The sequence below is a fragment of the Eurosta solidaginis genome, chromosome 5, assembly GCF_040869045.1.
Source record: "Eurosta solidaginis isolate ZX-2024a chromosome 5, ASM4086904v1, whole genome shotgun sequence".
Classification (NCBI taxonomy): domain Eukaryota; kingdom Metazoa; phylum Arthropoda; class Insecta; order Diptera; family Tephritidae; genus Eurosta; species Eurosta solidaginis.
In genome coordinates this window covers 230873542-230892801 of record NC_090323.1, presented here as the reverse complement: position 1 = coordinate 230892801, position 19260 = coordinate 230873542, and the positions used below count along the sequence as shown (strand labels likewise).

General features: G+C 39.4%; 1 protein-coding gene across 1 annotated transcript in view; it reads left to right on the top strand.

The window, feature by feature from the left end:
• Positions 1 to 19260, top strand: part of TrpA1 (Transient receptor potential cation channel A1) — a 201784-nt gene that overhangs the window by 97271 nt on the left and 85253 nt on the right. Inside the window, exons 8-10 of the mRNA XM_067788778.1 lie at positions 2677 to 2865; positions 13143 to 13952; positions 17746 to 18060. Coding sequence (XP_067644879.1) covers positions 2677 to 2865; positions 13143 to 13952; positions 17746 to 18060 — 1314 coding nt within the window. The remainder of the gene's footprint in view (positions 1 to 2676; positions 2866 to 13142; positions 13953 to 17745; positions 18061 to 19260) is intronic.

Here is a 19260-nt window from a genome sequence, read left to right as displayed (position 1 = left end):
GCTGTAATTTGGCAGTCATTGAAGATATCATGATGAAATTTGGCAGGAACGTTACTTGTATTACTATATGTATGCTTTATAAAAATTAGCAAAATCGGAGAACGACCATTCCCACTTTATAAAAAAAATTTTTTTAAAGTGAAATTTTTACAAAAAATTTAATATCTTTACAATATATAAGTAAATTATGTCAACATTCAACTCCAGTAATGACATGGTGCAACAAAATACAAAATCAAAAGAAAATTTCAAAATGGGCGTGGCTCTGCCCTTTTTCATTTGATTTGTCTAGGATACATTTAATGCCATAAGTCGAACAAATATTTACCAATCCTTGTGAAATTTGGTAGGCGCTTAGATTCTAGGACGATAACTTTTTTCTGTGAAAAAGGGCGAAATAGGTTGAAGCCACTCCCATTTTTTATACACAGTAGATCATCTGTCCATCCACTCGGCCGTTAACACGATAACTCGAGCAAAAATCGATATATATTTACTAAACTCAGTTCACATAATTATCTGATCACACTTTGTATTGGTATAAAAAATGGCCGAAATCCGACTATCACCACGCCCACTTTTTCGATTTCGAAAATTACGAAAAATGAAAAAAATACCATAATTCTATACCAAATACGAAAAAAGGGATGAAACATGGTAATTTCATTGGTTTATTGACGCAAAATATAACTTTAGAAAAAAACTTTGTAAAATGGGTGTGACACCTACCATATTAAGTAGAAGAAAATGAAAAAGTCCTGCAGGGCGAAATCAAAAGCCCTTGGAATCTTGGCAGGAATACTGTCCGTGGTATTACATATACAAATAAATTAGCGGTACGCGACAGATGATGTTCTGGGTCACCCTGGTCCACATTTTGGTCAATATCTCGAAAACGCCTTCACATATACAACTAAGGGCCCTTTTAAAACCCTCATTAATACCTTTAATTTGATACCCATATCGTACAAACACATTATAGAGTCATCCGTGGCCCACCTTTATGGCGATATCCCAAAAACGCGTCTACCTATAGAACTAAGGCCCACTCCCTTTCATTAACACCTTTCATTTGATACCCATATCGTACAAAAAATTCTAGTCACCCCTGGTCCACCTTTATGGCAATATCTCGAAAAGTCGTCCACCCATAGAACTAAGGCCCACTCCCTTTTAAAACACTCACTAACAACTTTCTTTTGACACCCATATTGTACAAACGCATTCTAGAGTCACCCCTGGCCCACCTTTATAACAATATCCCGAAAAGGCGTCCGCCTATAGACCTAAGGCCCACTCCCTTTTAAAATACTCATTAACACCTTTCATTTGATACCCATATCGTACAAACAAATTCTAGTGTGACCCCTGGTCCACCTTTATGGCGATATCTCGAAAAGGCGTCCACCTATAGAACTAAGGCCCACTCCCTTTTAAAATACTCATTAACACCTTTCATTTGATAGCCATATCGTACAAACAAATTCTAGAGTCACCCCTGGTCCACCTTTATGGCGATATCTCGAAAAGCCGTCCACCTATAGAACTAAGGCCCACTCCCTTTTAAAATACTCATTAGCACCTTTCATTTGATACCCATATCGTACAAACAAATTCTAGTGTGACCCCTGGTCCACCGTTATGGCGATATCTCGAAAAGGCGTCCACCTATAGAACTAAGGCCCACTCCCTTTCAAAATACTCATTAACACCTTTCATTTGATAGCCATATCGTACAAACAAATTCTAGATTCACCCCTGGTCCACCTTTATGGCGATATCTCGAAAAGCCGTCCACCTATAGAACTAAGGCCCACTCCCTTTTAAAATACTCATTAACACCTTTCATTTGATACCCATATCGTACAAACAAATTATAGTGTACCCTGGTCCACCTTTATGGCGATATCTCGAAAAGGCGTCCGCCTATAGAACTAAGGCCCACTCCCTTTTAAAATACTCATTAACACCTTTCATTTGATACCCATATCGTACAAACAAATTCTAGACTCACCCCTGGTCCACCTTTATGGCGATATCTCGAAAAGGCGTCCACCTATAGAACTAAGGCCCACGCCATTTTAAAGTATTCATTAACACCTTTCATTTGATACCCATATCGTACAAACAACACATTCCAGGGTTACCCTAGGTTCATTTTCCTACATGGTGATTTTCCCTTATTTTGTCTCCATAGCTCTCAACTGAGTATGTAATGTTCGGTTACACCCGAACTTAGCCTTCCTTACTTGTTTTTAATATCGGAAAAGTACGCGTGGTTCTGCTCCGATTTCGTCACTTTTCAGTACCAATCTCTGCTATATCCAAATAAACGCATGACAAAATTTAGTAAACGGTAACGGGCGGTAACAGATGGTCGTTTGGACAGGCAGACGAACGGACAGATATAGCTCAATCAACACTCTTGCGACACTAGTCATCTTTATGTATGAAAGTCTATACATGTGCACCTGGGTATAAAACATCAATAAAATATACTCAATGCTAATGCTAACGCCCTAACATACCATACTAACCTCAAATTTTTTGAATGTTTTCATATTTCCAAATTAAATAAGCACACCTTTGCACATTAGCACTTTTATAAAAAGTTATACAACACTATCATTTAAGCTCCAATGATATTTATTATTCTCTTAATTATTCTCAAAACAGTGGGGAGAACAACGGGGATGCCCGCGCGAGGAGATGATATCGTTTTACGATTCTGAGGGTAATGTGCCACTCCATTCGGCCGTACATGGTGGCGATATAAAAGCAGTGGAGTTGTGTTTGAAATCGGGTGCAAAGATCTCTACGCAGCAATATGATCTCTCTACGCCAGTACATTTGGCATGTGCACAGGTGAGTAGAATATGATGTGTTAAAAGGGGTATATAAATGTTGTTGTTTTAATAGTTTTTCGCATTAAATAATTTTAAAAATCCCCAATTAAGTAGAAATCTTACTTACAGTTACACACGTAATACATTTATTAAAACTGAGTTATCCTATTAAGGACGTTGACTCGCGCACAACGAGTTCAAGCTCTCTCTATCCCCATGGAGTTGTGTGGAGTGTAAGCCCTTACACCTCAAGTTAGACATGTAAAGTCACTTTTATTCACATACTTCTGTCGCTGGCCGAAAAACACTTTACACACCTCCTTTTAATATCTATTGTCTGTAAGAGCTTGAAATTTCATTGAAGGTTGGGAGCAGCTAAGAAATTAAATGGGAGGCGCTGAACCTGTCAGAAGCTTTTGATACGGTCAACCACGGCACGTTACTGCAAGACCTGGAAGGGTCCTCCCTTCCCGCAAGTCTCAAAAGGTGGACCGCAAATTATCTGCCTGGTCGGCAAGCGTCGGTGCAATTCAGGAACATAACATCTAAACCCAGAAGAATTAAACAAGGGGTACCACAGGGTTAAAAAAAGGGCTAAAAGGCCAACCATTTTTTTCAATTATAAAAAAGTGTTGCCAAAGCGGGGTCGCCCCGCGGCAGTGATTTGGCAACGACTCCGAGTATAGTTCTGCCATGAAAATCTTTTCAGTGAAAACACATCTGCTTTTCAGATGCCGTTCGGAGTCGGCTTAAAACATGTAGGTCCTATCCCGCCAAGTTGTAGGGAAAATTTAAAGGAGCACGGCGCAAGTTGGAAGAGAATCTCCGCCTAAAATCTCTACGGAGGTTACCGCGCCTTACATTTTTTTTGCTTCTGATTTTAAGTTGCTGTATATACCCTACAGGAAAATGGCGGACAGTCGCGCAAAGCTGCAGTTCCGCAGCAGAGGTTTAATGACTACCTCCGGATTAGTACTAATCACACAGCCGCACTTGTACCAACGGCGTTTTTAGTTTGAGCTATATGCATTTAAAAAAATCAATCAAGTCCTCCGAGTATCCCAAAATCACCTACAACTAAACCAGTTCAGAACACGTTCAAAAGCTCTGCATAGGGGAGTAATTGCCATTTCGTAGGACATCACAATGCTAGAAGTGTCAGTTGAAAGCACTGGGTGGGAGCATAGTTAGAACTTTTACCGTCTCCTTATGCAACATTTCTGCGCTAAATCAGAGCCACGGCGATTCGCTGCAGCGTGGTAATGGTTTAGATGGTCATAAGGTTAAACAGAAATTTCCTAAATAGCCATAAGATCAAATTAAGGAAAGTCATAAATTCAATTGACCTTATGACCATTTAATGGGTCAGAAATTCTATTGGCCGTTGACCTTGTGCCACCACACCGGTACCCATAGCTCACTGAAGATATTTAAAAATCTAGATCTTTCTTTGGCTGTAAAAGTCTTTTGTGGAGCGCAAACTCGTACAATTCCGATTCGACATATGAAGTCAATTTTGTTGTGAATCAAAACTTATGATAACCTTTGGTACTAAGGTCGCTGACTTCTAACTCACTTCGGAATTCCCTTTGAATATCTATTGTTTTGGAAGAGTTTGGAATGGCATTGAATATTAGGAGCAGATACCAAAGTGTTGATTACATATTTTCTATCAAGAGGATTTGCTAATTTGCGATTTTCCATATAAAATATGAATATATCATATCGCACAATGTTTATCACTATGCATGATAAAAAAATTTGTCGACTGGGTACTTATGTGTGCAATTTTTCATTTTGTTGAATACAATATATTATATGCTGATATTTTATGTACATAAGTCTGTATATATAAATGTATTAACAAACAGTTTTTGACGTTAGTTATATGTATGTTATATGTTGTAACTGATGTCCAGAGAGTGCTTAGATTATGGAGGGAATACTTCTCTGCTCTCCTAAATGGAGGCAGCAATTCACCGCGCAGAGATGAAGAACCCGATCCCGCAATCGATGATGATGGAATATATGTCCCCCGCCCGATTATGACGAAGTTAGAATAGCAATAACCAGATTGAAAAACAACAAGGCCGTGGGCGCTGATGGATTGCCTGCGGAGCTATTAAAGTACGGCGGCGAGGAGTTGGTAAGGCGCATGCAGCAGCTTCTTAGCAAAATATGGGCGGACGAGTGCATGCCCGATGGTTGGAATCTAAGTGTTCTTTCCCAGTCCACAAGAAGGGGGACACTGCAAAATACACCAACCATCGTGGAATCAGCCTTCTTAATATCGCATATAAGGTCCTTTCAAGTGTATTGTGCGAAAGATTGAAGCCCACTGTGAACCGGCTGATTGGACCTTATCAGTGCGGCTTCAGACCTGGTAAATCTACCATCGACCAGATTTTCACAATGCGCCAAATCTTGGAAAAACCCCGTGAAAAGAGAATCGACACACATCACCTCTTCGTCGACTTTAAAGCCGCCTTCGACAGCACGAAAAGGAGCTGCCTATATGCCGCTATGTCTGAATTTGGTTTCCCCGCAAAACTTATACGGCTGTGCAAAATAAAATGACGTTGAACAACGCCATCAGCTCAGTCAGAATTGGGAAGGACCTCTCCGAGCCGTTCGAAACTAAACGAGGTTTCAGACAAGGTGACCCCCTATCGTGCGATTTCTTTAATTTGATGCTGGAGAAAATTATACTAGCTGCATAACTTAACCGCACTGGAACAATATACTATAAAAGCGTGCAATTACTGGCATATGCTGATGACATTGATATCATCGGCCTAAACACCCGCGCTGTTAGTTCTGCTTACTCCAAAATGGAAAAAGAAGCGGTAAAGATGAGTTTGATGGTGAATGAGGACAAAACGAAGTACCTGCTGTCATCCAGCAAAGAGTCAGCGCATACGCGCCTTGGCAACCACGCTACTGTTGCCAGCCATAATTTCGAAATAGTAAAAGACTTCGTTTATTTGGGAACCAGCATCAACACTAGCAAAAACAGCAGCACTGAAATCCAGCGAAGAATCAATCTTGCCAATAAATGCTACTTTGTACTAGGTAGGCAATTGAAAAGTAAAGTCCTCTCTCGGCGAACGAAAAGCATACTCTACAAGTCACTTATCGTACCCGTCCTGCTATATGGGGCAGAAGCATGGACCATGACAATAGCAGATGAAGCGGCTTTGGAAATGTTCGAGAGAAAAGTTATTCGAAAGATTTATGGAACTCTACGCGTTGGCGAAGGCGAGTACCGAAGAAGATTTAATGATTAGCTGTACGAGCTATACGCAGACATCAACATAGTCCAGCGAATTAAAACGCAGCGGCTGTGCTGGCTAGGCCATGTTATGCGAATGGAAGATGATGCTCCGGCCAAGAAAGTGTTTCTATCGGAACCCGCCTATGGAAGCAGAGATAGAGGGCGGCCCCCACTCCATTGGAAGGACCAGCTGGAAAATAATTTAAACTCCCTTGGTGTGACCAATTGGCGCCAGTTGGCGGAGCGAAGGAGCGACTGGCGCGCCTTGTTGGACGGCCATAACGGTTTAGACGATTAAGCGCCAATTAAGTAATTAAGTAAGTATATGTTAAAAGAAACTTATGTACAAAGCAAATGGCAAAAACAACGCTACATTAAAACAACAAAGCAATAAACCACTAAACGCTCCATCTTCACGAACTTGTCTTTGCATTATATTAACGCGCTTAGATTTTGACAGTTTGCACTCTGTTGACACTTTTAAACGAAATTGTTTGAATTCCTGTGGTAATGTTTACTGCGAAAATTTAAATAAACCAGGGATTGGGAAATAATGAACTCACAGTGGTAAAAGAAACACGGAAGTAAAAGTGCTTGCAGCTCGGGATACATTGATGTTGTAGGTAAAATGAAGACCTCACATGACCTGAATAGGAGGGTGGAAATGGAGAAGTTCACACAAGTAGGTAAAGCTTCTGACCGCCATTTACGAGGGAAAGCCTAAATTTTTTAACATTCCATTCATCTGCGCCCATTTACCGACAGTGAAGAGAGATGATGATGTAAAAGACGCATTCTACGAGCGCCTGGAACGCACATATGAGATCTGCCCCTGCCATCATATAAAAGCGGTGCTAGGCGACTTCAACGACAATGTGGGGAAGCAAGATGCATCCACAAAGAAACCTTCCCTTTTGGGATGAGGCGGATCTAATTCACCAGTGCCCGAAACATGGTCATTTCCAGCACGGGGTTTAGACATACAACAAACAATGTAATGTACGAAAAATTTTTGCAGCTTCTGTTAACGTTCGAGTCTCTGAACTGTCTAATAAATTACTAAAATCTTCAGTATATCAATATTTTCTTTATTAAGACTGCTTTGGGGGTAGTACAATTACAATACACGCGTACTCCTCTAAAGCGTGTTAAAATCGAACTGACTTATTATTCCTCAGCTTGTGCTGCTTTTATACTCTCTGTTGTTTCGTTCGCATATTTCTCCTAAGGTCTAGACTTTTCACGAACATGCCTTCTGGAACAGTTGTATCTCATACTTGGTTATTTAGCTATATGCGTATGTATTTGGTAGTAACAACTTCCGCTCTTAGTTGATGATAACATGATGTGTGATTATTTATCTTTCTACTTCACTCTTACCTGCTGACTACATATGTGTATGTGAAATAATCTCTTTGTCTCAAGCTGCTGATTATATGTATTTGTGGCTGCTTTCTTTAATGTGTACATGTGCATAAGTGTGGCTGCTTGCTTTATTGTTGTTGTGCATTTATTAAGTAGCAGCATAGTGATGTATACAACTGCTAATATTCGCAACAATATTTTGGGAACTATTTAAACAACGGAACATCAGGGCGGACAAGATGAACGCTACTACGATTACACTTTGTAAATCTCTTCAAAGTCTTTTCTCCCGGAAAGTAACTCCAACGCGCACTACTTACTCTGAAGGTCGATCGGTTGACAGACATACTACAGCAAAGCAAAGTGTTTTTGTTGTACTACTTTTTCCCAAGTATACAATGTATATTGGTAACAACCGCCAACTTGTCTATCCTGATGTCACATTCTTTCAATTTTTGCCAAAATATTTGTTCCCAAAATGTTTAATAAACTTGAAACCTTCTAGAATCCCGCTTAGTTTCGGGCTTGAAGTCTGATAACTCTACCTCCTTTGCCGAAGTCTTGAGTTACTAGGGAATTTAAATTAACTTACATTTATTTGTGAAATAAAACTGATTACCATTACAGCCCCTGCAACAACATTTCTTGTTATTCAAATTATTTGGGGCGACAAGAAATGCTTTGTCAAGTTGACGTTAACTCGTTAACTGCAACTAATGATGGCAATGAATTAGACAGAGAAAACGGGTTATTTCATATGATGGGTGCTGGGGTTTGGCAGCATTCAAATTTACAATTTAAGACTGCGATTTTGTTTTTGGGAAGAAAACTTAAATCGGTATAAATCATGGCGGAACCATACAAGCTGGCAGCACGGGACATACATACAAATATAAATACAAATTCCATGCATTTTGTTGTTGTAAATCGATGAACTAACGTCAAAATCCTATTAGTAGTCATGAAGAGCTCGATCCGCGCCACTTTACTGTATTGGAAGTTCTAGGCGTTCGTAGAATGAGCCTTGACTCATCGTCGGCGCAGATGAACAAAAATAAACTTGATTCTCTGCGGATAGCGGCTTTTTTGCTTTGGACAAAGCAAGCATCGCACCTCTTGGATGACGTTGATGTGTGCTTTTTCTTTCACGAGGACATCAACCAGCCAGGCATCTTCACCAATCCCGTTAAGGGAACGGATATTGCAGATGCAAGCTTTCAAGTCAATGTCCTTTAAAGATATGCACCCGTCGTCATCAGTAAAAGGCTGCCTTTTTATCCGAAGCTTGTATATCCTTTTCCAAGACAGACGCCCACTTGCTTCCGCACTTTATGGTGGTCTGAGAATTCGACTGAAGTCTGCCCTATCTCAAAATTTTTCAAAAACAGGCGCTTATGTCAAAATATAGTGAATTTGAGCTGAATGCGATAAAAATTTTTAGATAGGGTGCTCTTCAACCAAACTTCGAGATAGCACGTTTTTTTAAACATGTTGTGAAATAGGACGTTATCCAAAAGATTTCTAAAATAGTAACCGCAGCCGAGATATTGTTATATTCCGCACAGCAGTTGATATATTAAAGGGATTTGAACAAGTGCGTTTGTCAATTCAAATTGTAAGACTCGCCGTGTCTGTATATAACGGTTCTGATGCTGCATGAAATTCCGCGCATCCTTCGGCTTCACCACAAAGTTAATTCATGCCTCTTAAGCCATTTCAAAGTGTCGGCATTGTTCTGCCTGTCATCTTAACTCCATTTTACCTGATGTGTTCAAAAGCGGTGGACTACGCCCAGTCTGCCATTTAATTTGTAGTCGAATATAAAAAAACTTACTAGATTTGATTGATTCTTTCACTGATACCTGGAATGATATTTGCACCTCTTACACACCTCAGAGCTACGCCTTGCTCCGTCTATATATCTGTTTTTTCGCTCTAGGTTACGTAAACGTTTAAGTTGGATGAAGACTGGGGTTAGGGGATATATTCTGCCAAGAACGGAATATATGGTCCCGTGTCTGAGCTTCGAAAGAGATATTGAGGCTACAACTGACCCGGAGGGTTAGTGCCGAGGTGCAGAAATGGTAGAACATATTGTACACGTGTATACGGATGGTTCCAAATTAATGGAAGGGGTCTGCTCTTTACTGTGTCCACCCAGAAATAAGTAGATCCTACAGGCTGCCAGAATACTGCAGCGTTTTTCAAGCGGAAATTATAGCAGTGAAGAAAGCAGCAGAAATTCTGGAGGAAGCGTGCTTAAGCTGCAGTCGCGTCAATTTATATATTGATAGTCAGGCTGCGATTAAGGCAATAATCTCACACAGTACTTCATTAGTGTTCTGGAATGCAAACTTCGCTCAGGCCGGACCATACATCTTTACTGGGTTCCCGGTCATAAAGGGATAGAAGGTAACGAAAAGGCCGATGAGTTGACAAAGGAGGGTGCAACACTCGCTGAGTCGACGATAGACGTCCCAATCCGTTTGGGAGAAATCAAAAGGAGACAGGAGATGCATATAATCCATCAAGCAGGAAAGGCGTGGACAAAAGCGCGGGGCTGCGAAATTTCTAAGATCATGTGCAAAGCCTACGATACTAGACTCACAAAGTCGCTCATATCCCTGAAGAGAGAAGACTTAAGGCTCACGATGGGCATACTGAGTGGAGACTGCCTTCTGGTGTCACATGCTTATAAGTTAGGCCTCGTCAGTAACAGCAAGTGCAGGAAGTGTGAGCTGCAGGAAATAAGGGTTGAGCAAGATCTGTGTTCGTGTTCTCCGCTCGTCAGGTCAACGCTCCAGCTATTAGGGGCCGCAGAGTTTCCAGATCTCGAGGTAGCAATTAAGCTGGGCCCTAGAAAGCTGCTAGTATTTGCCAAGAGGACGGAGTTATTCTACAACGGTTATCCTGACACCGGATTGGGTTCTTCCCTTTGGTCGTCAAACAAATTCTGGTAACACTATGGATACATTCAGTCTATGTGAGGTCTTTATTGACCGCCCAGTTCAACCTATCCTAAGCTGTCAAGAACTCTCGGTCAAGTTTAAGTTTAGGCCATGTAATCAGTGCTATTAAGGAAACGTCGTTACTTCGTCAGTAAACACTTGAAGTGCATGCTATTGCCGCATATTTACAGTTCCGGGGGTGAAAAAAATACTGAAACACCAACTGTAAAATTGTGCAGCGTAGTGACTTAACACTAGAGCTTACGATTTCTCTAATTCATTCGAGAACACAATTCTCTCGTAAGCTCCACATATTGCAATGAAAGTCTTTCAATGAATGAGTTTCTTAAATATTTACTTGGGCAGAGGGACAGGGTTTTCACCCCGCATTGATAAGTATTCACTCAATATTATTATTGGTTTATTCACGATTTGTTGCATTGAAATATTCCATCAGCACTAATTCGGCCAAGAGGACTCGAAACACCAATTAAGCAGGTATTACTGGGAAACGGCCGGAGTAGAGACTTCTGCTAGGGTGCCGTAGAACCTTCAAAAAGCTTTAGCCCTAAAGATGCAGCTCTCTAATTGTGTTATCACAAATTAAGGTCTCCTATTTATGTAACCAAGCGGGGTCTTCAATCAGAAGGGACTACTATTTCACAAATAAGGTTCTAAGAGCTTTGCCCTATAAAGGAACCTACAGGACTGCCTTCGCGCAATGATCAATATAGCAGTATCCTTACAATAATTACAGCATCTCAGTCTTCTTTCCATTTTCGCGTTGAATCTGAAGCCATCCCATGACCACTGAATCAGCACCACATTACCTGCTCAAAAGTCGGGAGGAGTTCGCTCGGTGTAGGTTTGTTTGTAGGACCCGAGGCATCATAAGTTGTTACCATCTTCTGCCACCGCTTATTTCACGTACTAGACGCAATTATATACCTCCTTGGCCTCTTGTAATCGTTGTCTTTGAGACATCTCTTACTGCATCGATTATTAACGCTGCCTTTTTCCCAAATTCTGAGTACAACATATCCTCATGGCTTAGAAGATGTAGTGCTGTCCGGCCGCCTTGGGCCAAGATACCTGAAGTACGTTTAAATCCAATCTCGGTATTTTTGGATTCTGTTGCTGCAATAGAAGTAACAAGTCCTCTGACTTTACCACATCATTCTTTGGCCTAAGGTATAGTGGGGATTTGGAACGACTCCCTCTAGCCATTTCAGAGTAGCAATAGTGTTGCACCTCATCATTTCATGATGAAATTGGTTTACTCTTCTCGTTAATTTAAACATATCTCCAATTATTGGACATCTGCCAATAAGGTTTGCTTAGCATAACAGTTGTTATTGTTGTAGCGATAAAGACATTTCCCGAAGACTTTGTTGAGTGTTATCGATGTTGATGGTCCTTTGCTGAATATAGATCCGGTACGTTCCAGTAACAAGCACTAGCCCGCCCATTGTTACCTACAAACGTTTACATCGCTCATGAAATATGTATGTATGTAACACCATCTCTGGAAAGAATTAATATGACTATATTGAACCTTCTAGGCCATTCCGCCCCCCTCCCACTCTATATGATATCTAAAGAAACAGGACTCACCACGGGTAGGTGAGGTTGACAAATGGGTTGCATAGGCTATAAATTGCGCTGGCAACCCCTTAAACCATTTGGTGATTTAAGTCGCCGTTTACGACAGGCATACCTGCCTCAGGTGTATTCTAAGCCCCCTAATCCGCTGCGGGTCTTATCAACCCAGATAGTGTCTGTCAGTGTCGTCTCATTCTCTCGAGGATTTCGAGAGTACAGATTCTTTTCCGGGTAGGGCAGTGCTTTGTACCACTATCTATGTATATTCTCCACCGCAGCGAATTGACGTTATATTCCTAACGCATTTGTACTCTTTCATTTGCCTCTTAGGTTCCGACTTGTCGTCTGAAGTTTGAAGGGGTTACTAGCTACACGAATTTTCTCAGGGAACTGCCGTTTATCGCTCCCATTCCAAACTCGCTGCTTCGCTGTCGGCTCTACCAAGCGCTAGACAATTTTCTATGGGACTTCCTTTCCCGCTCTGTTTCACATAGTTCTCCATTCTTGTTTATTTGGACTTTCCAGTTCAAGGTCTCTCATCGACGCTTTCGAAGTCAGAGTTATAGTTTTGAACGACATCGACTTATACAGCTTGCGACCCTATTATTTTTTTACCCTATGCTGTGGTAAAGCTACGATACCGAGGGAGATTGATATATCTCCTGCAAATCATCCAATATGAACAGTCCGTTAAATATCTTGGATTTGGGTTGGCATATTTAGCTCGCAGAGCTTCGTTGTTGTTGTTGTTGTATTATCGATAAAGACGCTCTTCGAAGGTTTTGGTGTTATCGTCGTTGATAGTCCTTTCCCGGATATAGATCAGGTGCTTTCCGGTAACAAAGCACAATTAAGGTACTGTGTATGATACATTCATATTTCCTTCAGGATTCCCCTCGCTAAGGTGAGGTTTACAATCGGGTTTCGGAAGCTCTGAAGCTATAAAGCTTTGTATTGCGTTTATCAGCCCTTTGAAACCCTTCTGTGCTCCTATGAAGCGGGACAGGGCAACAGAATTTAACAACCCTTAATTATAGGCTTATTTTACTTAATGTCAATTTGTTACTTAATGTCAATTTACCTCCTCTTTTTTATCTTTCTTTCCAGGGAGCCATCGAAATTGTTAAGCTCATGTTCAGTATGCAACCATCAGAGAAGCTTACTTGCCTCAGCTGCACCGATGTTCAAAAAATGACACCACTTCATTGCGCTGCTATGTTCGACCATCCGGATATTGTGGAGTATCTGGTAACAGAAGGCGCTGATATAAATGCGCTCGACAAGGAACAGCGTTCGCCGATATTGTTGGCAGCTTCACGTAGCGGCTGGAAAACTGTACATTTGCTTATACGTCTCGGCGCCAGCATCAGTGTTAAGGACGCATCATCACGCAATGTCTTACATTTTGTAATTATGAATGGTGGACGCTTGCCTGAATTCGCTGAGGAGGTTAACAAGAAGCAATCCCATTCTCAGCTGGTACAATTGCTTAATGAAAAAGATGATTCGGGTTGTTCACCATTGCACTATGCCAGTCGTGATGGTCATATACGTTCGCTTGAGAATCTCATAAGTTTGGGTGCTTGCATTAATCTCAAGAATAATAATAATGAAAGTCCATTACATTTTGCCGCACGTTATGGTCGTTATAACACCGTGAAACAGTTGCTTGATTCGGAGAAAGGATCTTTTATTATCAACGAAAGTGATGGAGAGGGACTGACACCATTACATATAGCTTCACATCAAGGTCATACGCGTGTGGTACAGCTGCTTTTGAATCGAGGTGCCCTGCTACATCGAGATCATAATGGCCGTAATCCTCTACACTTAGCAGCTATGTCGGGCTACACACAATCAATTGAGCTGCTGCATTCCGTGCATTCACATCTGCTCGATCAGGTCGATAAGGATGGCGTAAGTATGATTTTTTGAGGAACCATTCTTTTATGCTGACAAGCTTTAGGTGTATTCAACTTTCCCCAACCCCGAATACATTCTCTTATGTAGAACCTCCATGGTTATATTCTTACTATGCAAATTATTATTAGTTTTTATTTCATTACACATTGAGAATGCGCTGGACTGTCGTATTGTAACGAATTTTTGGGAGTTCCTGATAATTATGCACCTTCTGCTAACTAACGTTCGAATCGCTGAACTGTCGAGTAAATAACTCCAATATTTAGTATTGCAAAATGGTTTTATTTGAACCACTTTGGGAGTAGTACTTCACAATTACAATTATACTTCACTACTAGCGTGTTTAAATCAAACTGATTAGTTATTCCTCAGCTTACGCTGCTTTTATACTCTCTGTTGCCTCGTTCGAGCATGCCTTCTGGAACAGTTGTATCTCATACTTGGTTATTTAGATATATGCTCTTAGCTGATGATATGTGTATGTGTTATAATCTCTTAGCTTCAAGCTGCTGGTTATGTGTGTCGAATGTTTCTCGTTGCCTTGTACATAAGTGTGGCTGCTTGCTTAAATGTGTACATGTACATAAGTCTGGCTGCTTGCGCTATTGTTGTTGTACATCTATTTAGTAGCAGCACAGTGATATATAAAACTGATAATATTCGCCACAGTATTATAGCTGCTTCACTTTTTCTTTTTTTAGAGAGGCTGGTTAACGTATTTCGTATCGTTAAGTCATTGCTAAGAGACAAGTTTCACGGATATAAGCTCATCTGTAGCTCCTCCATTATCGAAAGCCATTACATGCCATGCCAGCATATCGCCCATCGCATTTCCTGTATGTTTTTAAAATATATAAAGAGTATGAGAATGAACATAGTCTTCGAAAATTACATAATAGTTCAACAATACTCTTTCGTGAGCTATTTAAAGCAAGGCATGAGTTCGAAGTGGGCTGGTTGAATTTATTCATATACTCACTCTCTCCACCTTTATCTGTAACAGAATCGACTTTCCCTGGCGCCTTATTCCTCGAGGCTGTAATGTGCTCGCCTACGCTGATGGTATGCTAAACCTATGACAAAGTGCAGTTTTTAAAGTCCATGAGTAGTATTCTGTTCTGACTAATCATGAAAATTTTCCATTAACCCAGGGATTCCTGAGTTGATTTTGTCTGAAGCGGTTCACGGAGTCGAAGCTAGCGTCTTTTAGCCGATGTCTTCTTCATAAATTCAGTACTCTCATTAGACTGGGTCGATTTATTAACCGATATCGCGCCATCGATTTTTCGAGAAGAGTTGGACTCAGGAAAAAAAAGTTCCATTACGCATACCCAAAAAAAAATAATTTTCAAGCCTGCGAAATTTCATTTTTTTGATTTTTTTCGAACTTTGATTTTTAAGGTTTTTTTAATGACCTACTAAAAAATTTTCATTTGATTGTAAAATTTTCATGTATACCCTGTCCGACCCAAAAATGTCCGCTAAAAACGTTCAATCAAAGTCGAAAAAAAGTAAAAAAAAATGAAATTTCGCAGGCTCGAAAATTATTTTTTTGGGTATGCGTAGTGGTACTTTTTTTCCTGAGCCCAAATCCGATTGCGCAATATCGGTTAACTTTCGTCCATACAAATCGACCAACCCTAACTCTCATGTTATCCAGTACTCTCACAGAGAGAATAAGATTTTCGGTCAACACACCCCACTCTCCCATTAAAGATCATGAGGTGGATTCTCCCATATACTTCGTTCTAAGTTGGACTTATTTTGTGAGGATAAGACTGCAGTGTTATGCTCTTTGTTTCTTTGAGCTTTGTCTAACGTCGACAGTCATATCCGGAGAAAAACAAGGTGCGAGTACCAAAAGCTCGTGAAATTCGGTGTGTAAACCTACAGGTAATCTAAAAAACTAGCCAGGGGTTATTTTGAATCCTCGGCAAAAAATCAATAATACATCGATAATAAGTTGGTATCACTCCGATAACTAATCGATACACTTTCATCAGCAAATCGATTTTTTAAAAACAAATCGATAGCATGTCAATAACAAATTTAAAACCCAGCTATAACACGCCGATACCAAATTGGCAACGCTCTGATATTAAGTCGATAACTTTTTGGTAACAAACTGATAAATTGTTTGGTAATGAATCGATAATTTTTCGATAAAATAGATAACACTTCGATAACAAATCAATAACTCTTCGGTAACGGTTGTTAACAACAGCAAGTTTATAACACTTCGATAACAAATCAATTACTCGTCTAGACCTTGTCGCACTGATAATAAATCGATGAATCATCAATAAAAAGTGGGGTTTTCCTTATCAGATCAGTTATAACTCAATATAATCTTTTGTAAACGTCTTTCATGTATTTCCAGGAAGAGTACCAAAATGATATCAAAATTTTCGAGAAATGCGCTAAAAATCCCAAACCAATTTAGAGATAGTCCCGGAAAAGGCCTAAAAAAACAATCTCGAAAAGATTTAAGAAAGAGTCCCGGATATAACCTTAAAAAGTCCTGAAAATAATTCCGACGACCTAAAAACAATATTTTGATAATTCCTTAATCGTCCCGAATTGATCCCCAAAAAAAACGCAGTTCCAAAGTGATCCCCAGATGATCATGAAATGGTCCGGAGATAAATTATTAGATAAATTTATTTCAAAATCATCGCACTAATACAATTCAAAACAGTCAATAAGTGATTCAAAACCAGACTCGAGACCATACCTTTATCCTTTTCTCAAAATTTCTAAGACTTTATGGTGGGTTTTTCCTTACCACAGAAGCTGTCACTCAATCTTGACGAATGTCAACGTAGAATCCGAGGATAGTCGCGAAGAAGCCACAAAAACGTTGTATGTAGGAACGATTTTCCGACATCCCTTGTCAAATTTAGTTTACAGATAAGCCGCTTTTGGCGTTGTGCCATCTTCGGTGTAATTCTTAGGTCTCGACATGGCCCAATACCGAAACCAGTTTGTCTCCAAACCAAATTTTACAAGATATGACATGAAATCGCTACAGTATATGTCAACTATCTACCCTGTCAGAAAGTTAACAAAACACAATGCGCACGAAAAAAGTAGCTTATCTCAAAAAGGGCTGAAAACAATATAGAAACAATTCGGAGATAGTTCCGAAAAAAGACACAATTGATCCCGGAGATAATTCTGGACTTATCCCCAACGGATCATAAAATTATCCGGAGAAATTCCCGAAATTATGCCGAAATCAACTCGATAACAAACTTCAAACAGTCAGTAAATAATTCAAAAAGGAAGCTAGATAAAAATGAGGTATTCATTCATCTTCGTATCGCACCAGTTGGACCCTGTAGAAAGACTGTAAGAACACAACTTCTTCTGCTTATGTATTTCCAATCTATAAGCCATAGATAGATTTTGATTTCTTTGTAAAATTATAAAATTGGTTCAGAATTATCTAGGAGTTCACAAAGTGCCATAGCACGTTAGATTGTAAATTATATTGTAACGAATTTAGTGAAATTCCGCTTATTCCAAATCTTCTGCTAACGTTCGAATCACTAAACTGTTGAAGAAATAACTCCAAAATTCAATAATGCAAAATGGTCTTTATTAGACTACTTTGAGAGTACAAGAGTACTTCACATTAACTGTTACTTCACAACTAATTGCGTTTTTAAATCAAACTGTGCTTAGTGATACTAATATTCGTCACAATATCAATGAATGAATAATTTGTCACAAACTTAAGACCGTTCTAAAATTTTTTACACTATATTTTGTTCTTCTTCAATAGAACACTGCTCTACACTTGGCCACTATGGAGAATAAACCTCATGCTATTTCTGTGCTACTGTCAATGAACTGCAAACTATTTTACAACAACATGGATATGAGTGCTATCGACTATGCTATCTATTATAAATATCCAGATTCAGCGCTGGCTATGGTCACACACGAAGAACGCGCCAATGAGGTAATGGCATTACGGTCGGACAAATATCCCTGTGTTATATTGGCACTAATTGCGTCTATGCCCAAAGTATTTGAAGCTGTGTTGGATAAATGTATAACAAAAGCGAATTGTAAACGTGATTCAAAAAGTTACTATGTAAGTAATCGCTTTTTCAAAAATATGTATGTATGGGTTTTTTTTTTTTTTTGAATTGAAAAAAAAAATAAAATACATAGTGAACAACATACCCACTTACGGTCCAAAAAAAAAACGAGGAAGTTTTTTTCTCCGTTACGGCGTTTCCACAGTCACTATAGCTGCTTAACGAAACTTTTTAGTTATATTTTGGTTAACATCGATAAATCCTTAACTCATTATGTGGTATCTTAGGGCGAGAAAGTTGGAAAGTTCCTGGCAGTTTTCGTAATATCATAATATATATTATTTCTAATTGCTGTTTTTATGTACGGGTCCCTTTTTCGCTCTTATTTGGAATCCAAATCTATAAATAAAGTTTTGGTTGTAAAGATGGAGATTCGGGCTATTAGCGAGCTTTGGGCAATTTTGGTCGTAGTGCTTGCTTAGCTATATTTTATCAAAATAATTTGTTAAAAAAAACGATTGTGAGCACACATAGAAACCTATTTGTACTATGCATATATGTAATACTTCTATATCACTACTACTGAACTGTGCGGCCTGTCAAACATTACAGTACAGATACACAACGAGAGAAGGAGACAAAATCTCAAGGCTGTCGTTAATTTTTGTAAAAAAGGGGCTTAAATATATGTATATTTCGACAAGCCGTCTTGTTTCTATCAATATTGGACATTAGGCTATTTCTAGTTGTATTTTTGCGATCAGTTCGATTATGTACTTGTATTTCTTTGAGTAAGCTAGTCTGATATAATATTTCCTGGTACAAATAAAGATTTATTTTACCTTTCGCCCGACGTTTCGCTGAATATTTCAACCTCTTCAGGGGCTACACAATTTTTATTTTCAAATAATTAAAGAAATAAAATGTCACAACACATAGAAGTTAACATGAAAACATTAAATTACACTTACAACAATATAGGACAATATGAACATACATATACATGTAAAAAATCGGTACCACCCTGCGTGGTAGTCTTGTCATTACTAATTTATTTAATCAGGCATAGCCAAAGAGGATAAATACAATAAGAGCCGTCACTCGTTATTTTGTGGCGAGTATCTCGCTGAAAATTAAAAAAATTGATGCCGAATGTTTTCTGAGAGGGACATTTTTAATTGTCTCGCATTTATCCATGCCGTATAGGCCCCTTGTGCAACTGTGATTTTTGGAAAGAGAATTAAATAAATTAA